This window comes from Malania oleifera, chromosome 9 (assembly GCF_029873635.1).
Source record: "Malania oleifera isolate guangnan ecotype guangnan chromosome 9, ASM2987363v1, whole genome shotgun sequence".
Taxonomy (NCBI): Eukaryota; Viridiplantae; Streptophyta; class Magnoliopsida; order Santalales; family Ximeniaceae; genus Malania; species Malania oleifera.
Window position 1 is genome coordinate 5,436,053 of NC_080425.1, and position 22,064 is coordinate 5,458,116.

At 36.7% G+C, this 22,064-nt stretch overlaps 1 protein-coding gene across 3 annotated transcripts in view; it reads left to right on the forward strand.

Moving 5' to 3' along the window:
- The window catches only part of LOC131164540 (lon protease homolog 2, peroxisomal), an 82,649-nt gene that overhangs the window by 31,113 nt on the left and 29,472 nt on the right, over positions 1-22,064 (forward strand). For all 3 annotated transcript variants that reach the window (XM_058121808.1, XM_058121809.1, XM_058121810.1), the window contains exons 11-14: positions 3,863-3,993; positions 4,909-5,122; positions 16,503-16,805; positions 18,697-18,891. In XM_058121808.1, the coding sequence (XP_057977791.1) occupies positions 3,863-3,993; positions 4,909-5,122; positions 16,503-16,805; positions 18,697-18,891 (843 nt within the window). The remainder of the gene's footprint in view (positions 1-3,862; positions 3,994-4,908; positions 5,123-16,502; positions 16,806-18,696; positions 18,892-22,064) is intronic.

Below are 22,064 nucleotides of genomic sequence, written 5' to 3' on the forward strand. Positions count from 1 at the left end.
GCTGTATGTGTCTATCCAACAATTTTCTAAATCTTTTCATAAGAATACATATAAGATGTTCAATCTAACTCTTCTAAAAGCTTCCAATATTTTTTTTGAAACAGAGATCATTAGTTTCTTGTACTTGTTAGTGCTTTAAACTTCATTTATAGCTTCTTTGTCTAAATAAGGTCATAGTGGGCCAAATTATTTTCTTCCTTGAGTCAATTTTGATTCTCTTACTTTCAATTAGTCATTCTCATTAGTATATGTGATCATATACAAATATAAATGTAAATACATTATTTTCAAATGATTATGTAAATAAACCCTGTTCCAATAGTTAATTTTTAATTCATATATAATGACTTGCTTTTTGGTTTTTTTTTTTTCCCTTTTTTTTTGGGGGGGGGGGGGGTTGTGAGTCAAGGGGATCCATTGTCTCCTTCCCTTCTTATTCTGGCTGTGGAAGTTTTTCCTAGGATGATTGAGAGGGCTGTTTATAATGGTTACGTACATGGTATGGCAGTGGGGAGGGATGCTGTGATTGTTTCGTACTTGCAGCAGTGATAGGTCTTACTTTTGTAATATTACAATTCTGCAAATTCTTGAGCTAGTTTCGGGTCTTAAGGTTAACTATGGTGTGGCCTAGGTGCTCTTATTTGGAGTTGAGCAGTGATTTCTAGCTTTGACATGCTTGCAGGGTGGGGTTATTAAGAGTGTCCTATGACTTATTTAGGAGTTCCTTTAGGTGGTAATCCTTGATCCATGAGGTGGGTTTTGTTTCTTAGCATCAAGTGGGTGGAATAGTCCTTCATTTTCTCTCGTTGTTTTCCGGTTTGAGTTGCGGTTATGTTGGAGAGGATTATGGGGGGTTTTCTTTGGATGCGGATGGGTGAGAGGAGAGATCATCTTGTGAGGTGGGAGATTTTAGATAGTTCTAAGAATGAAAGGGGCTTAGGTCTTGGTAATTTGGTGTCTAAGAGCATTGCTCTGGTGGGTAATTGGTTATGGCGGTTTCCTTTGGAAAATAGTTCTTTTTGATAGAAAGTAATCAAAAGCTAATATGGCTTGCAAGCAAATGGGGGGTTCCATCATAGGCGTCTAGAGTTTGCTTGTGAAAGCCCATGTTTATTCATTTCATAGGCGTTTCCCCATTTCTTTCCTTATACTGAATTTGGCTTGGGGAGGAGTGTCTTTTAGTTGCTTTCATTTCACTTTTTTCATCTTTCTTTATGTGATGATACATCTACTATTTTTTTATAGTTGCTGATAGTGACCATATTTCTTGAGACTTCCATTTTCATAGAAATCTTAATGATAGATAACTGGAGGAGCCTTCTTTAATTCTCACTATTGGAGTCATTTTGTTATTCTTATTGTGGGGATATCAGGGTTTGGAATTTGATTCTTTTGGTGTTTTGCCATGTAAAATATTTCGTTTTCATTTGATTCAATCCTTGTATTCTTTTCCTCTTGCTAATAATTTGTCAAAATCTAGGTTCCTTATAAGATGCTTTTGTGTGGATGGCCATTCTTAATAGAGAGCAGAAAGCCATACAAGGCTTGTATCCTGATGTTCGCGTGATGTGTTATGGTAATGGTGAGACCATGAAACACATGCTTATGTTTTTCTTCGGAGTTCAGTGTTCCACATCTTGATCTTCATGGAACAAGCCATTTTATTGGTTCAAGAATTATTAGGTTTGTTCTGGTTCTTTGAAAGATTTTCTGCATCTGATTTCAGAGGATCTGGGAGGTGTAAGGATGCGGGGAAATTTTGGTGGTGTGCTGTTGGCTTGTGGGTGATTTTGCTTGAGAGACATGCTTGTGTTTTCCAAGATCAGGTTTTGTCAATAGATTTGATCTGGGATTGGATTGCGTTTTGCTTCAATGTGAATCTATTTGTCCAGTTGCTTTGGGAGTGCCAGTTTCTCCAATTTATGATGAGATTCTTTGGCACTTTTGCCTGATTCAGTTCCTATTTTTCCTGGTTTGCATATACTTTATTTTTTCTTGCTGTTTTGTTTTGTTTAGGAAGATGTCTTATCTTCCTTGTTTATTCTTTCTCTTAATAAATATTTTTTTTACATAAAAAATTATTAATTAGAATATAAAATTTCAAGTTTTTATTAATAAGAAAGTTATTGAACTATTGGTTATGCATCTTAGAACCAAATTGGTTTCTCAAAAAGTTATTATATTGGAATTGATAAATTTTTATATGTTAACCATTAAATAGGCTGCAATCCACCTGAGTCGTTCTTGAACATGTTTAGGCTTGGCTTGCTTAATAAATGAGCATCAAAGTTGAGTTTGAACTTGGTTCATTTATTAAATGAGTCTATAGGAGACAGCTCATTTATTAAATGAGCCTAAACATGTGAAGTCTACGTCAAAGCAAGTGAAATCCAATGTTGTTCAAGCTTACACTGTTTATTAATGAGCTCTAAATTAAACTTGGAATCTCTTGTTAATGTTAATTAACAAGGGGCTTGGATCATCTGCTGCCCTAGGTGTAGTATTTTGATTTGTGATTTACTGTATCGTGTTATGAAAAAAGTTCAAAAGATAAATAAAATATGTGATTAGTGTGGACTTTGAGAGAAATACTTTTGGAAAAAAAAAAAATATATAAAATGATGTCAATTTAAAACAGATTCTAAGTTGAGCTTTTATAAATGAACCTCAGGTGGGTTCAATGTATGAGCTTATGTACGAATAAACTCATTTAATGAATGACTTAACTCAATGTATGAGCTTATGTACGAATAAACTCATTTAATAAATGACTTAACTCGTAAGCTTGTTGATGAGCTACTAAACACCCTTGCAAGCTTGGCTAGCCAAATATAATCTAGCTGTTGGTGAGCTTCAAATCTAAGGTTAATCTTGGTTCGTAGTATCAATGAATGAGTTCAAATGAGCTATTATCAAGCTGACCACCGAGTAGCTTGCAAACAGCTTGGCCCGTTTGAAGGCTCTAGCTGTTGGAGGATAACTTGTACCCTAACAGCTCATACTTTCCTTCCAATCTCCACCCATTTTTGGGGTTGTATATACCTCATCTCAGTTACCACTTCGTAGCATAATAGCTTGCTAGTCAAATATGATCTAGCTGTTGGCGAGCTTCAAATATAAGGTTAATCTTGGCTTATATACTCCGTGAATGAGTTCAAATGAGCTATTATGGAGCTGACCACTGAGTAGCTTGCGAGCAGCTTGACTCATTTGTAGGCCCTATCTGTTTGAGGATAACTCATACCATAACCCCTCATACTTTCTTTCCAATCTCTGCACATTATTCGGGGTTGTATACACCTTGTCTCAGTTATGACTTCATAGCTGTTGCAGGATAACTCATACCGTAACACCTCATACTTCTTCCAATCTCTGCACATTTTCAGGGTTGTATACACCTTGTCTCACATACCAATTTATAGCATAATAGCTCATTTTCATCTTTGCATTTATATCTGTGTGCAGCTTTCATGCTATTATTGAGGAAAGTTGGATGTACTTTTGATGAATTCTTTTTATTGTAAGTATACAACAACTATCTTCATGACCTTCCTTGGTGGCTTATGACTTCATTTGTAATGGATCTGAATAGATGTTGATGGCATGACTTAATTTTTTAGAGGAGGCATATATTTTTTGAACACTTAAAAACTTGTGTTATGACATATGAGCCCTTTGGTTCTGAAGAAACCTTTCAGTGCAAGCAAACTGTCTGATTCTGCTTTCCCCTGCCTAACTTTTATCTCAATATGGAGTTGAGCCTGGTTAACTATATAATAAGTTTTTATTTTTCTTGTTCTTTTATATTTTTGGGAGGCAGGTTTGAGGAAGACTCAAATTTTCTTTCTATTTTGACTTTTAGAGAGTAGCTGTTAGAAATCCAGTTATGCTGCTGGATGAGATCGACAAAACAGGTTCTGATGTTCGTGGGGATCCAGCTTCAGCGCTCCTGGAGGTTCTTGATCCTGAACAGAACAAAGCATTTAATGATCAGTATCCTATTTTCTTCAGGACTTGTTACAGTAAACCTTAGTTCTGTTTGTTGATTTTTTTTTTTTTTGGCAGTCTATGCTTGTGTATTGGAGTAAATATTCCTATTTTGTGGTAAATTAGTAGGTCATTAGAGCAATCTTTCATGTTTTTTCATAATTTCTTTGTTTTTTTTTTAATTTTTTTTTTTATTGGAGGATGCCTTATTATCCATTTTCTAATATAATTCCTTGTTCCAAAAATAAAAAAATTTGTTTGACAATCTTCAGTTTGACTTGTATGAATTTTGAATTTACTCTCTAGTAAATTTATTCACAGGTCAGCAGAATTCATTCTCATATATATTTAAAAAGTAAAAACCATATCTTCCAACAATGAGAGGGATGCTTGGCTTTTGTATTTTGATTTTTTTTTCCGATAATGCTTTAGTACTTCTCAGTTACATTATGACTTGTTAGAATATTTTTTGACTAAATATCTTCATGCTGTGGTGACAGACACCAATGTGTGAAATCTAGCCTTTGAATTTTTAATTGGTTAACTCGTGCTAAACTTAAGTTATTATATTTTTTTCGGTCGAATAGAAATTTAGGCCAGTTTCTAGAATTCCCACTTGTCTGTATTGCCAAGCATTTGTCCATGGCCTTCCTAGGGATTCACATACTGTCATCAACAAGACTTGGCTTCTGGTTCTGAAATTTTTTGTGCATGCATGTGTGCTTGCACCCGCAGGATGTGGTCGTGAACTTTCATGATGCTACAGAGATGGGTATATTTAAGGTCTTATTGTATTAAACTTAATTTGTTCTGCTGTCTATAGTGATAAATTTATGGGTGGACATTTGAATTCATTAATCATAACTGTAACTTTGTAACAATCTCATCGCACGAGTGAAAACCTTAACATTGGGTCATTAGCTATTTGAATGTTCCTTTTGATCTTTCAAATGTGATTTTTGTGGCGACGGCAAATAGGGTACAGCCTATTCCTCCAGCACTCTTAGACAGGATGGAAGTCATTGAGCTGCCTGGTTATACACCTGAGGAAAAACTTAGAATCGCCATGCAACATTTAATACCACGAGTTCTGGATCAACATGGCCTGAGTTCTGAGTCCCTTCAAATTCCTGAGGTAATTACTTTGATATGATGTTTTATACATACATCTAATATTAAAATATGTACATTTATGATGTCAAATTTACTGCTTCATTCTTATGTTTTGCTGTTAGCATTTTGATGGACAGTGTAATACTTGTAATGCCCAGTTAATCTTTTCATTGTTAGATTGGAAGCAAACTGATCGATTAATTTGAAGTATTATGTTGTTATGGACAAAAGTCCTGCTATCTTAGAGATAGCACAAAAAAATTGCAAATTATTATACTAATTATGCAGATGAATAGTAATGTCCTCTAGAGTCTAGACCATTATGATGCATTTTTAATGTCATATTTGTAAGCTGAAACAGTCAAAAGCTCCCAAAGTGTTATGTCCTCGTCAAATTTCTATGCTTAGATTGGAGCAGAGATGGCTTAGTGTTTGAATTGGTATATGCTTTTGCCAACTGTTGACACGGTATGTGATCTTTCTACTATTTTATTTTTACTGGTTTATAATTAATCAAGGAAAAATACAAACATGAATAGGACTCTGATGTGGGTTGGGTAGGAAACATCTTATTGTTCTAAAAAATACTAGGATGAGGGCCTGAACAACAGCTCCATAATGCAAGAATTATCATAGTGCTTGAACTGCAGTGAGCTAAGTGACATGCTACAAAGTTTTTAACTGCTTAGGAAAAGAAATTATGTAATATAGGCATTCTTTATGTGTCCATGTCTTGTAGGATGGATTAAGGTTCCTCAAGATAAAAGCATAGGTTGGCCCCTCTCTTGCGGCTATGAGTACCTCTTTTAACTTGGTCACATAAACGTAAAAATGAATAGGTACCTATTTGATGGTCCCTAGATAAGTCAATCAAAAACCCTTCAGATTTTCTGTCTTTGTTTTCAATGTTCGCTGGTGTGTCTGGGAAGATACAGAAGGTTATGACGGATTTCCTTTGGTCAGATGTGGAAGAGAGAAGGGATCACTTGTCAGTTGAGAGGTTGTTTGTTGGTCTAAGGTTGGGACAAAAGGGAGGGGAGGCCTGGGAGGAGGGGTTGGTTTGGGTTTGGTTGGGTCTGGGCAATTTTGTGTCTAAACACATAGCTCTAGTTGGTAAATGGTTTTCTCTTGGAATTTAATTTCTTTAGGCATAAGGTGATCAAAAGCAAATTTGGATTGCAAGAGACTTGGTGAGATGCTAATATTGGTGTTAGAGTTACTCATGAGTTCTCAGAACTTTGTAGTTCATTTCATTGATCTCTTCCCTTTTTTACCCTTCTATTACATAAAGTTGGTGATGGCTTTCATGTCCATTTGTGGCAGGATTTGTGGGTGGGGGATGCTTCTATTCGATAATCTCTTCTCATTTTTATCTCTTTGTTGTATACTTGCATAATGTTTCTTGTTTCATGGTTATCTTCTAAAAAGGGAATCTGTTTCTTTGAATTTTAACTTCACTGGAATCTTAATGATTGTGAGGCTGTTGAGCTTTCTTTGTTGGTCAGTTTGTTTGATTATTTTTGATCTTTGTATAGGGGGGTTCCAGAGCATGGACTTTGAATTGTTATGGGATTTTTTTGTTGTAAATATTTTTTCCTCTCATTTAATTGGTCCTTTTGCATCTTTTCTTCTTGTTAATTGTATTTGTGGGGTTAAGGGTCCTTCTGAGGTCAAGGCATTTATTTGGTTGGCGGTCCTCAATAAACTTAACACCAACTATTTGATGCAAGAGTGTAGAAGTTTCACCAGGCTTTATACCTGGATGTGTGCATGTGTTATAAGTATAGAGTATTTTATTCAAAAAGCCCCCAAAGAGGATGCCTATCATTTACAGAGAATCATTTACAAGGAAAAAAAAAAAGGTTTCAACACAATCAATGGAGTCTCCTACATGCTTATTACTACAAGCACTGTACCTAGAGGGTGAACAGTGTATCCATCTATCAGCGAATTTTCTACTAATTTACTCTGTACTCTTGGAGACTCTTGTGTTCCTTTCCCTCCACAGATTTAAAAATAGACAGCACGATAAGATTTGGTTGTTTTTTTCCTATTTTTGTTAGTATTAGTTTCTGCACTGGCTTAAAGTTCCTTAGAAACTTTCTTAGCTGAAGCCCATGGCTTTCCCATCGTGTTCAAAGCCACCTCCCACAGCTTTTTAGTTCATTTGTAAAGCTGAAGCCCATTACTGCCCCATCATGCTCAAAGCCACCGAGAGAGAGAGAGAGAGAGAGAGAGAGAGAGGTAAAGGGGGTGTGGTGTTCTAGCACTGCTTTGGTGCTCAATGAATGGTTTGTTTATGAATGTTGTTTTGCTAGAAGACTTGCAGCTTGATTGGACTACTTTCCTGCATTAGAGGAGTTCTGTTTTGCTTCTCAATTTCTTTTGTTGTTAGGTAAAGTAGAATGGTGTTCTGGCACTGCTTTGGTGCTCAACGAATGGTTTGTTTATGAATGTTTTACAAGAAAACTTGCAGCTTGATTGGGCTGCTTTCCTGCATTAGAGTAATTCTGTTTTAATCTTCAATTTCTTTTGTTGTTTTCATTTTGTTACTCAATGATCCCTTGTTCTCCCTGGGATACTATGCCTCCATTCTTTGATACAATTTTTATTAATTAAAAAAAGTACTGAAGAATTGCTTGCCAGTCCCTCTGCAGATCAGACAAAGAAAATCCTCTGAGCATATCATTAGCAAAATATCATTCAGATGCCAAAAAACCACCCTTTGCATTATATTATCAACTGGAGTATCATAACCCTTCAATTACATTTGGTTCTTAGAATACCTATTCCTAGGAATAAAACGATCATGATATAAGAATAGCATATAGAAGAGTATGTATTATCATCATAAAGCAAATGACCATGCAAAAATTTATGAATTCACGACTTGGAATAGAGAAATGATCATTCTCAAATTTCACCATGAGAATATCTATTCGTGTCTTATTCCATCCTGGATGGAATAACTGAAGCTTTTGCTTGAGTGACGCTTTTCTAAATTATCATATCTTATGCAATTTCTGTTTCATTCTTATCTTTTTCCAATGTTTAAAAAGGCTCAGTTGAGGCTTGCCTCGAGGCTCATGCCTCAAGATGATGCATGCCTAAAATGCCTTGAGGCTCTGTCTAAAGAGAGTAATTCGAGAGCTCCTCTTTTTTTTTTTTTCTTTGCATAGACCCTCTACTGCCTCTAGGTGTCCAGCTGATTTATCTCCCCCGATAGTCATTTTGATAGAAACATTACCAAGTCTCTTTATTCAATTTTTTTATCTCCTGCCTCTGCCTTTTCAGTTTGCCGGTACTAATGGCTAGTGTGCCCCCCCACCTGTAAGCTATTCCTTCATTCTGCAACTTTGATCATGAAACCCTCTGCTTTTAGCCGCATATTCTCAAAATGGAAATGAATAGGACTCTAATTAGCTCCTCAGCATCCAACAAGATAGGATGGTGATCTAACACAGGTGTAGGCAGGATTTTTTGGGTCACCATTGGAAAATGCTCCTCCCAATCAGCAGTCACCAAAACTCTCTCAATTCTAGAGAGAGAAGGCTGATTCCTGCAACTTGACCTAGTAAAAGACCCCTTGAGCAAGTGAAGGCAGTGAAAGTGGAAGCTCTCTATAATCTCTCATGCATCCTGTTTGGGAACTATGTCCACTTTTTTTAGGTGAATGCATAAAACTATTAGTCTCTCCCTGATATACTTGGTGCTGTCCGACTATGGTCAGTTCCCTCTAGAACATCGCTTTATTGTGCTGGTTCCTTGTCCCAAAACAGCTGAAAAAATCCACTCCAAATTATACTAATTTGATTTCATCAGATAGTTCACTGTAAAATCCCCCTCCCCACTTCCTATCAACTCAAAACTATCCTCTCTCAATAGCATAACAACTTCCATGCAGTGGCTCTTGGTGCCATATTTATCCAACCACACTTTTCCATTCTCCAAATACTCCTCACTTCCTAAGCATCAGCCTTTTTCCTTCCTTCTCTTTTCAGTTTCCTGAAGGCAAATAATATCTCCTCCCCATTTTTCAGACAATCCTTGAGGATATCATCTTTCAACACTAGACATTCTGAGAAATTATTTTTAATGGCTTCATATACATCATAAGATCCCTACTTCCACTCCCTTTGTAGTTGACATAGAACTCCAAGCTCTTCAACTCTCATCTTCCCTTGTTGCGTCCCATGTTCCTTTCTCTCCCATGACACTTTTTTTGTCACACTTCTTTCTCTCTATCTCATAAAAATATCCATAAGATTGTTGTTCGAACCCACTTCAAACGAAACTCCAACCTTCTATCTTCACCTTTTTTAGTGCCCAAACTAACACTTAATCTTGTAAGTCTTTGCTGTCCATGTTGGAATCAAGCTTGAAATGTGGTGTTAAACCTTTGGTGGGGCCTCTGTTACTCTAGCAGTTCTCTCCTACAGTCTTTTTGTTCCTCCTAGTTGTGAAGGGGAGCTTGAGGATCTTGGCTCTTAGCCAGTGCATCCTTCCTCATCTTGGGAATCAAATTCCTTGAACAACAATTAAACACCCCCCCCCCCCCCCAAAAAAAAAAACCTGCCCATCCAGGCGGAAAGCTCCTTATTATCATTGAGATCTCTGGTTGAGGTTCAATTTCTTTCTTGGATGTTTGGACTCCTTTTTTAGATTGACTAGTTATCCTTCATTAGATGTATTTTTGGGCCTAGAACTTTTAGCCTGCCATCTTTAGGCAAATTATTGCACATAATAGCTTTCTCCCCATTGAAAAATAATGATGGGGCTCCTTTAATTTTTTTGACCTAGACCCATAGCTCTTTAAAAGAAGAGCTGGAAAAAATGGGTTTTGAGCTAGCCAAACACACTTCCAAAATTTGAAATTATGGTAGATATTTGTGTTTTTCTTTTTGCCTTCCTCCTTGCCATACTTGTGTAGGAGCGTGCAGGTTTCACGCGTTTTATCGTCCACATTTGATTCCAATTGTATAGGCTGTGATGTTCTCGTTGCATTCTTCGTATGTCCCTTGCTGTTAAGTTTTCCTCCTTGTATGCTAAGTGTCACGGTGTTACATTCCTTTAACCGTGACACATGTCAAATGGCTTGTTGGGAAACCTTTGATGGCTACAGTGTAAGGGTAATGGAATCAACTTTGATTAACATGGATTCAATTATGATGTCATAGGATGTATTCTAAATGTCATTGTGGTGTGATGGATTTGAATGATTGCCATGGTGTCGTTCTTGGGCTATGATGAATGATCATTAGATCCAGTGTTGGTTCCTTGTATGTGAACAAGAATGAATCAGAGAGATTACTTTTGGTGGGCACTAGGTGGGTGGAATTCGGCATTCCTCCCTTGGTCTCCTCTTGGGTACTGAGTAAGCTCCCTAAGGAGAGCTCAGGGATGGGAGAGGGATGTCTTGGGTCCCCATATAAGATTGGGAGTCCCATGGATGACTTATTGGAGAATGAAGTTGCACGTTACTAGCAGCTTGAAGGTTGAGGCTTTCACTAATGTTGGCCCTTGGGTGTACTCTTGGGCAGTGTCGTCTTATACCTTATGGACTGTCAAAGGACATTCATCCTTCATATGTTAGATTGGAGTAGTGTATGGTGTCCCTTCCCTTAGCTCCAACTGGTGGGTGGTTAGTGACAAGTACTCTTACACAAGGATTGTGCTATGGGGATGAGAGTTACCCTCAATGTTGTGGAATGTAAGTTCAACTCCCATACCATTTGAATCATGGTTCCTTAATGGGAATATTAGTTAGGAAAAAGGGTTGTCATGCTGTGAGACTTGACAATTGAATTGGACATTGGAGTGTTTCCATGGATGAGAGGTTGAGTACGACTGGACATGATTTATTGGTGTCTTGTTGCTGCACAGGTGTGACTTTTTTACATTGTTGGTAGATTAAGGCAAGAGTGGTTCCTTTTGACCTTGGGAAAATTTGCCGCCCTGAGGTAGTTGGTATTAGAGCATGTTTCTCTATTGAGAACTGCAACGAGATTGATATTGTGGGCATCTACTTTATTTTGGGAGTTCAATTTGTCACATTGAGTGGGGGAATGGCTAACCTACATTTCAGTGAGTGTTGGATTGTTGGTCCTTCTCTCACCTCACCATGTGACTCATGAGTTAATGAGCCATAAGTTGGCCCTTGGTAGACTATCTTGTGAAAATCAGAAAGCTTGGTTATACCCTATACCCTTGATGAGAGGATGAGGGTTGATATATGGGAATTAAGATGAGAATACCTTATGCCTTGAAGTGGGTGTTGACGTCACATTATGGGATTCCTCCTATTTTGGTTGGCATTGGAGCTCGGATGAATATTCGCTAAGATTTTGTGTCCTTTTCCGTTGGCAAAGGTGACATTGTTCGATTAGATGGAAGCGGATGGATGCCAGAGTTTGCCAAAGGTGTCGTTCAATGAATTGGGGAAGTTTGAACCCAATAGAAAGAGGTGAAATTTTTGGATCTAAGGGAAGGAAGGGGTCGTGGAAGCCTTGGGGTAGATAATCCTTGAGCCACATGAGTGCAGTTTTGTCTTGGTCACAGTGGTGACTATAATCCAATGGGTTACGAACTTGAAGGGAATCTTGAATGTTGCTTTGAGGACTTCATTGGAACCCTAAGAGGTCCTTATGATTTGAGTTTTAGTGGGAGCGCAGTTAAAGACTGCATTTTTGGAATTGATGGTTGAGCACTTTTGCGCCATTGGCCTTTGGGCCTTTTCTTTACTCGTGCTAGAGGTCACTGGGATATGGTTTGCTAGAGGGTCTTTGAGGCATGTTGCCATGAATCATTATGGGTACTAGCCAAGGGGCTTTTTTTTTTGTTGTTTTTTTGCATGTTACTTCTTGCACAACTTGGCCAGAGGGTGATTCATTTAGATGAAAGCTTGAGTTTAATCATATGAGAAAGTGAGAGGATGGTATCAAAAAGCCAGTCATGACAAACATTGCTTAAGTTTGGTTTGTTAGAGTGCAGTTGAAAGCATCCACTAGTGCTTGAGAGTTGAGACTTGAATGTCACAAAAGGACACAAAAGGTTTGAAACGTTGTTGAGTATTGAGACTTGAGATGTGAGTTGAACTATTGAGCCTTGGGGACTTGAAGGAGCACTAGTGCATATTTTGTGGTTGGATATAAGGCTAAATGATCAACTTTGGAATTGGAATCATGTGATTCATGATGATATTAGGTGCACTTTGAGAAACTTGGGATGTGAACCCCATATTTTGAGATTAGACATTTTTTAAGAGACTTTAAGGGTGTGGATTCATATTTGGAGTGTAATTTTGGAAATAGGCTTTGATCTTGTACTTGGTGTGGTAGCCTTAAATTTTTGAGATTGTTAGATTCACGAAGTCTTCGAGACGTAGAGTTACCTTTGAGTTATAATGTTAGGAAGGAGCGTTGATGGTGTATTTGGTATTTGAATCTTGCCTACCAGTGAGTAAATGGTGGAAAGGAAAATAGTGAAGTCGTCGATATAATCTTGGAAAAATGAGGGTTTTAGAATGGACCTCTCTGCAGCAGAAAGGAAGTTGCATCAACCTTCAAAAGATGGTATCAGATCAGAGTATTAGAAGTAGGTAATGAGGGAATTACAACCAGAATAGAATTTTGGGTACGAAGCTCCTTGGACTAAACTGATATGTGTCTCGATTGATGTCAAGAATGAGTTGGGGTTTGGGAAGGATTTTGCCTTGGCAAATCAGATGAACCTTCTCCTCTCTAATGAGGTAGTTTGGGGTTCTGAGAGGCAAGGATGAAATATGGCTTTGTATCAAAGATTAGCGATTTGGAATTTTAAGAGGACTGGGTTATGTCTTTTAGGAATTTGTGATAATGAGGATAGCTAATGGCCAATGAGTGGAGCAATGTTTTTGTTCATGGTGGTTTTATTGGGGAATCAGAGATTTGAGCATGGTTCCTTGGGGAAGCTCAATTTTAGATTGCTCTAAGGTTGGAAGAGGACTTTGTGCTTATGAATGTGTTCCAAGAGAGTCTTCAAACGGGAATTAGGTTCAGGTTTACTGCAGGAACAAAGATGAGCTTGGTACCTTGAAGAAATTGATCATTGGAGCTTGATTGTTCCAAAACCTCTTACTTAGGGTTTTTGGGAGTTCTACTAGGCGACTCATGTGCGTGCTAATAAATGAGGACGTTGATAAGAGGGAGTGGGGTAATATGTCACGATGCTACATTTTCTTGTAACTGTGACACATGTCAAATGGTTTGTTGGGCAACCTTTGATGGTTATGCTGTGCTTGTCGGAAGGGTTATGGAATGAACTTTTGTTACATGGATTCGAATATGAAGTTGTCATAGGATGTATTATGAAGGTCAATGTGATGTTGTGGTGTATCCAGACAGTTGCCATGGTGGCGTTCTTGCATTTTGATGTATGGCCAATAGACCCGCTGTTGTTTACTCGTATGTGAATGAGAATGCATGGAAGAGATTACTTTTGGGGGAACACCAGGTGAGCAGCTCCTTCCCTTGGTATCCTCTTGGGTTGTAAGTGAGCACCTTGAGGAGAGCTTAGGGGTGGGCTCTTGACATACTCGAGGGATGTCTTGGCTTTTCGTGTGGTATTGGGAGTCCCATGGACAACTCATTAGAGAATGAAGTCGTGTATTACTCTCGGCTTGGAGGTTAAGTCTTTCACTAATGTTGCCCCTTGCATATGATTTTGGGAGAAGTTGTAAGAGATGTTGTCTTATACCTGATTAGACTATTGAGGGGCAATGATCCTTCGTATGTTAAGAGTCGAGTAGTGTATGGTGTCACTTCCTTTAGCTCCAACTGGTGGGTGGTAACTGAGAGGTGCTCTTACATGAGGATTGTGATTTTAAGGATGATAGTTACCATCAGTGTTGGTTGGATGTGAGTTCAACTACCTTACTGTTCGAATCATGGTGCTTTTACATGAGTCTTGTTGCTGTCATTTTCCTTAGGTTTTGAACCCTTAATCCTCTCCCTTTCAAGCCAAAACTCCTTCCAAACCTTCAATACCTACTCAAACTCCTCGATACTTAAATAGATTGATACTCTCCTCTTCCTTGCCTACTCTGTCATTTCAGTTATGTCTTCCTTCTCTTCGTTGAGCACAAAACCAATAATCTTCTTTAGAAATTGCAACACATTTCTTGCTCTTGTTTCTCCAAGCCTTTGATTTTTTAATTGAGGCTACTATTTACAGTGTGCAGCCCACGAAGTTTGTCTTTTGTGCTTCGATGATGCCAAGACTTATTCCTGTTTTTTTTTTTTTTGTGTTGTGGAGTGGCTTGAATTTTATGGAGAAGATTGTGTGGGCTCTTTGGTGAACTTGGGTGTGGCAAGAGTCATTTGAGGCCTTCTTGCTTCATTTTTATATAGAAAAATTGAGAGGGAGGGAGAAAAATATAGAGGACTAGACATCCCTAAAGCTAAAAAGGAGCCAAGAGAAAGGAAAAAGGAAAATTGAAACAACTTATTAAGAAAACCTTTCCTCAGACCTTTTCTGTCATAGTTAACAGAGCATTTAAAGTCTCTCTCTTTAGTCCATTTCCTCAATTTTTCTACTATCCATCCTAATTTTATGTCCACCTGGACCAGTCAAACGCAAGTTCATCTTATCCAGAAGATCTTGAACTCCATTATGCTTCTCATTCGGCTCCTACTCTGGAGAGAGAGGTGTTTGTAAAATGCCATGCCCATTGGGGACACTCTCATGTACCCTCTTGGCATTACCATTTTCCACATTTGAGTTATCCCTTTCGTCTTTTAACATGGGCACTCGAAATCAACTGTAGGAATCTGACATTTGATATGCCATCTGAAGAAGAATCTGCATCACAACCATACCAAGCATGAATATGATCCAATCATAAACCATCATCATACTCAAAAACATTGTCAAACTCTCATGACCTGTATAGCCCACCCTATAACCATTCTGTGCCTCAGTTTGGTTCTCCAAAATTTTAAAACTCCATTATTATTACTCTTAGGTACCTTCTTTGTACACAATTCATGACGAAGCCTTTGTTTTTCAATAAGTTGCCACACCTCAACACCTGATTGTAGAGACCCAGCTGCAAGAGCCTGCCTGTCTGTTATACCCATCTGAGCAGTCAAACTTCCAACCTGAGGAAGCTTTGGGGTACCCAACTTTTCAACCTCCAATGGTTTTGCCTGAGAGAAAGCCTTTTGAATAAAGGAAGACATTGGACCACCAACAGAAGACCGCAACCCATCTGCTTCTTCCTGCTTGCTTCAATCCTGCTTTTGTGAAGACAAAAGACCCATCTCTGGATTGATTGCCTCATTTTCTCCTATTGAGATTGAAAGATGATAACTGTTGTGATTAATTGAAGATGAAAGGTGATGTGTTTCAGAGTTTCAGAGGCTTGCATTGTTAACTTGATGTTTCATTCTCTTCTATTCTTTTTCCACCCCCTGCTTTACTGGTTTAGGGGGAAACATTATCCTTATTTCTGTATCTTTGTTTCCATCTTAATGAAATTTCTTTTTCTATCACAAAAAAGAAAAGTGATTATTCAGATTTGCTTTCAATTTCAATTAGATCTTTGAATTGTGAAGAATCTTATTTTACAAAAATTATGATGGGAAAAATTCACTGATTAGCTTGGTACTTGGGAAAATAACTTTAGTTAATGAGAACCACTACATGGTGAATACTAATCTTTTGTGTGAGAGCTTTTACCTGAAACTACTCTGGAGAGATGACTAGAGAAGAGCCCCAATAGCAGCAGCATGCCTAATTGGGGAAGAAGAATAATTATGCATACCTTAATTACAGAAAAGGTGTGGGCATTTTTTTTCTTGAATTATTATCTCAAGTGAACCCTTGCCATTTGAGGTCTAGTATGCATATTAGAGTTTGAGTTCTTTTGACTTGTTCATTTGCCTGTGCAAGATATTTTGGGCTTGGATTATATCAACATCCATTATCCTGTTCCCATTAAATTATTTTGAAAACGGGAACCACAAAGAGGCTTAAATGTTCTGTACTTGTTGTCAGTCAATTCTTGAATTCATTTTTTTCTAAATGGTCTAATGAACAATTTCAGGCTTACTTTTTACCTTTCAAGCTAAAGGCATCATGAGATCAATCAGTTCTCCAACACCTGCAAAAAAGAGCTTTGGATGGTCATGATTATTCCCAACTCTCAAATAGGATCATAGTCGCATATTTTTTCCTATTGCTAAGGTGCTTCCGTCCGTGGCACCTCTCTGCCTGATAAACAGGGGAAAAATGATGATAGCATGTATGCTAGGTGTAACAGAATTACCTCATTTGCCTTTGATTTACTCTGTTGTGATTTACAAATTTCAAGTTACAACTATAATACAGGATTTTACTTCCTCCCCCCCCCCCCTCCCTGGCAGGATATGGTGAAACTTGTCATTCAAAGATATACTCGGGAAGCTGGTGTTCGGAATTTGGAGAGGAATATAGCTGCCTTGGCTCGTGCGGCAGCTGTAAGAGTTGCAGAGCAAGAATGTAATGTTCCACTCAATAAAAATATGCACCCGCTTGCTTCTCCGCTTCTAGATAGCAGACTTGCTGATGGAGCTGAGGTGGAAATGGAAGTCATTCCAATGGGTATTAACAATCATGAGGTATCAAATGCATTCAGGCTTGCTTCGCCTATGGTGGTGGACGAGGCCATGCTGGAAAAAGTTCTGGGGGTAATTGAACTCTTTCATTCTCCCTTCTCCTTTCCTTTTTTCTTATTGAGGATATTTCATTTCTGAAACTGATTTAACCCAGGGTCTCTGTCTTAGAGAGGGTTCAGATTTGTTGAGGGATCAGAACCATTGTTACTTAGTCCTTGGGTTTCTTCTTTAAAAATGCCCTTTTGGATGTCCCAACTGTATATATCAGACCACATTCATGCAATTTTATTTTGGGGAGCGTGCTTTCTGTGGGAAGAAAGCCTGGATTTTATGCTTGTGGTGGTTGACATAAAAGGCTTCATAAAATTAAAAGGAAATAAAGACAAAAGTATACGAGGAAGATAACATTGAAATAAAATATTTAAAGAACATTTATTTGTTGTATATTGACTTTTTTTAGTTGCAAATGAATAGTTCGAGCTAATTATATTACAGAAAAAAAAAGCAAGAAGAAAAATGATGTAAAAGAGATGAAAAATATTAAAACAAAGTGAGGATGTTGTTTTAAAAAAGTTCCTTGCATGCTAGCTTGCCTAATGTATGTGCATTTATAATGGTAAAAGCATTGGACGAGCATAAGATTTTTTTCAAATTATCAATATTTATATATTTCTAAAAAATTGGGTAATTTGAATAAAATTTTAGAACTTCAAAGGCTTTTGTTAGTTGGGGTGTGTTTTCTTTTGATAATAATTTGTTTACAAACCTACAGGTCACAGGCAAGATCTTAAATTTCGATTTCGACTCAAATTTCGAAGCTCCAAAAGTACAAAAATTTCAACGGAAATTTCGATTTCTATGTCAATTTGAAAAAATAATGGAAACCAGTAGGTAGAACATGGAATTCTTTTATGAAGCTTTAGAAATGATTAATAGACATAACAATGTAAGGTTTAGAACTAATATATTGCAAGTAAATACATCTATGTTGTGTATAAGGTGGAGAAGTTGTAATATAATATGTGCAACAAACATATTTGTAAGATAACATGAAACATATTTAGTGAATTAGTTAATACAAATGAAATTCATAAATCATTTTAATATTATTTATTATACAAATAGTGATAATTTAAAATAAATGGTTAAATAAAATGTTGCTGTAAGCTTACTTTTTCATATAATTTCAAAAGTACTTGTAATAATCATTTGTTTCAATAAAAATAAATTAAACGAGAAATTTCATTTCACTCCTAAATCCTTCATTTGAATTCTGAAAAAATTTCATTACATAGTTCAAATTTCGACTAATTTTGCTAAAATTTCGAGATTTCAATAAATTTCAAATGATTTGTTGAGATTTCGACGGAAATTATACAAAACGGAAATCAATTGCCATTTCGATTTCTAGAACGACGTAAATCGGAAATTTCGACAATTTCGTGGAAATTTAAGACCATGGTCACAGGTCCAAGTCATGGAAATAGCCTATGTAAGTGTGGGGGTATGGCTGCCCTGCGTGCACATTGTGAACTTTGTGTTGCATTCTTTTTTGTTCACCCAAAAAACACCTATAAAATTACTTGAAGGGCAGTTTGGCATTTAACAAGATATATTAATCCCCCATCTTTCCTCATGGGATAGGTCTTTATAAATGAAATAAATGCCCACTTGGAATGTTTGCTAATTTCTGTTCTTGTAACAAGACTAATAGATACTTTCTGGGGTTGAATGGTTTTTGCTTGATACTAGCAACCTCTTCGAATGCTAACTGAAGAGGTTTAAGACTTTTCGGTCAACAGGTTCTTTAACATTTTATCAAATGGTGTGTTGTAGTCCTATAACCTGATTGAGCTGAATATAGATTCTAATGCCTCATTATTGTCCTTGTTTATTTGCCAGGTTGAGTTTGCAATAATGCTCAATATATCTGATGTTATATTCTGATTGTACTTGAGTGCAGCCTCCAAGGTTTGATGACAGTGAAACTGCAGACCGTGTAGCCACTCCAGGAATATCTGTCGGGCTTGTTTGGACTGTTTTTGGTGGAGAGGTTCAGTTTGTTGAGGCTACATCAATGGTGGGAAAGGGTGATCTACATCTCACAGGACAACTTGGAGACGTTATCAAAGAATCAGCACAGATAGCATTAACATGGGTAATCTATTCTTTCAGATAGTCTGTTTGTCTTAGTAGCCGAAGTCATATGACATGATATTGCAGTTTTCAAGATATGACCTTCTGCCCTTGCTGGTGGTTTTATATCATAATAGATTATAACTCCTTGCTTTTTCATGATCTGTTAAACTGGAATTCATTATATTTCCATGTATTTAACCATGGTTTATATTTTTTTGAGAAATTTTAATGCATAACATTAAAATTTATTGCATTTAGCATAAATGTTTTGTCATTTCTCCACAAAAATTTCATGCAAGTTAGCTTTTTGCCCACCTCAAGGAGCTTAAGTTGTTAGAAATTGGGCCCAACAATATGCATCATGTTGTCCAATGCATTCCATATCTAAAGAATATTCCAAATTTTAAAAATAAAAAATGACTTAACTATCATAGTTACAAATTATTTAGGCTTTTTTTCCCTCATCGTATTGTTGATATTATAACTCCGCCTATGATGCACTTAATGTCCTAATCTTTTTCACACACAGCCGGTCCCAAGCCCGGGTAAAGGAGGAGGGTTGCGTTAGGTAGTTGACAACTAGCGTAAAATTTGTCAAATCACTATGATATGAATCCTTACCGAATATTTACTGGGGCGTCCCCTACGAGCAATGCGTTGTACTCGTACCACCTGGGTGTAGCGAAAAGTGGGCGAGGGTGGGCTAGGTTGTCTCCCCGAAGTGACGCGTTGTATCAGCACTTGGGTATGGTGTCAAATATGCGAGGGTTCTTGAATCATTTTGGATCCGGGCAGGTAAAGAAGCTAGTTCAAGAAACTAGGATTAGATTAGCAACCTTGCAATATAGGGAAACTTACGAGTAAAAGTATGGAAATTGTGGACACAAGGATTAGAAGAAAAATTAATATAATTTCCTTCAAGAAACTAAGTGGGTGGGGGAGAAAGCTAGAGAAATTCATAAATAAGGATTTAAATTTTGGTACACTGGAAAAGAAAAACATAAGAATGAAATAAGAATTATTGTAAACAAAAACTTAAAAGATAGCGTTGTTGATGTAAAAGGAGTAGGGGGTAGAATTATAAAAATCAAGATGGTCTTAGGCCAAGAGATAATAAATATCCTTAGTGGTTATGCTTCTCAAGTAGGCTTAGCAGAAAATCTTAAGAGACAATATTGGGAAGATATGATAGTATTATATAAGGCATACTAGGGGCTGAGAGGAGGAGATTTGAATGGACACGTTGGCAGGGATAATAAATGTTATGAGAGGATACATAGAGGATATGGATATAGAGACAAAAATGAGCCTGGGGAGATGATCTTAGACTTCGCTATGTCGTATGATTTTATTATAATGAATACTTGCTTTAAGAAGAGAGAAGAACACTTAATAACCTTTAAAAGCGGAAAAAATAGAAGTCAAATAATTTTTTTCTTAACTAGGAGGGTAGATAGTTTATTATGCAAGGATTGTAAATTTATTCCAGGTGAAAGCCTAACCACACAACATAGAGTCTTAGTGTTAGATATATGTATTAAAAATGGAAGAAAAAGGATAAAATAAACCAGTGTAAGAGAATTAAGCTGTGGAACCTAAAGGGAGAAAATATAATAAAATTTAAAGATAAAATGATCAAAGATGGGGATTGGACTATAGATAATGGGATAGATACAATTACTCTTTGGAGTAGATTCGGTAGCTCTATTAAAAAGATAGCAAAAGAGATTTTAGCTGAATTAAGGAGAAGATTTTTGAATAGCAAAGAAAGTTGGTGGTGGGATAAAGATGTCCAACAAGCCGTAAAGGCAAAAAGAATTTGGTATAAAACTTGGTAAAAATGTAGAAACATGGATAACTTTGAAAAGTATAAAGAAATGAGAAAAGATGCAAAAAAAGCCGTTAGTAAAGGTAAGCACAGATCGTTTAATAGTTTGTATGATATATTAGATACAAAAGAAGGGGAAAGAGATATATTTAAACTTGTTAAAGTTAGAGAAAGGAAGAGTAAGGATTTAGGAAATGTAAAATGTATAAAAAATGAGGATGATATTGTCTTGGTTAAGGACGAAGACATAAAAGAAAGATGGTGAAGTTATTTTAGTAAGTTGTTTAATGAAAACCAAATAGAAGAGTTAAACTTAGAATTGACAAATGAAGAAGAGACTAAAAATATGAGATTTATTCGCTAAATTAGAGTTAATGAAGTTAAGTTTGCACTAAAAAAGGTAAAAAATGGAAAAGCTATAGGACCAAAATAACATCCCAATTGAAGTTTGGAAATGCTTAGGTGATAACAGAATTATATGGTTAACTAATTTATTTAACACAATTATAAAAACTAAGAAAATGCCATATGAAAGGAGGAAAAACACTTTAATGCTTATATACAAAAATAAAGGAGATATTCATAATTGTAATAACTGTCGTGGAATTAAACTTATGAGTCATACGATGAAACTGTGAGAAATGGTAGTTGAACAAAGATTAAGGCTGGAAACGAAGGTCTTAGAAAATCGATTTGGTTTTATGCCTGGGAGATCTACCATAGAAGCTATATATCTTTTAAAAAGATTAATGGAATAGTTTAGGGAAAAAAAGAGGGACTTGCATATGGTATTTATTGACTTAGAGAAAGCATATGATAGGGTACTTAGGGAAGTTCTATGGTGGGTTTTAGAAAAAAAAAAAAAGGTGTATGTAGTAGATATGTTGATGTTATTAAGGATATGTATGATGGAATAATGACTAGTGTAAGGACTATAGATGGAGAAACTAGAGAATTTCCAATCACCATAGGTGTATATCAAGGATCTGCTTTGAGCCCTTTTCTTTTTTCTTTAGTGATGGACCAACTGACTAAGAGGATACAAAATGAGGTTCCATGGTATATGTTGTTTGCAGACAATATTATACTGATTGATGAAACTTGGGGCGGAGTAGAGGGTAAATTAGAATTATGGAGAGAAGTTTTTGAATCTAGAGGTTTTAGGATAAGTAGAAATAAGATAGAATATATGAAATGTAGTTTCAGTAATGGTATGAGGAGTATTGGAGGCAAAGTTAAACCTGATGATGAAGAAATAAATAGCACTTGTAGATTTCGATACCTTGGATCTATTATGCAAGTTGAAGGCAAGGTCTTAAATTTCGATTTCGACTCAAATTTCGAAGCTCCAAAAGTACGGAAAT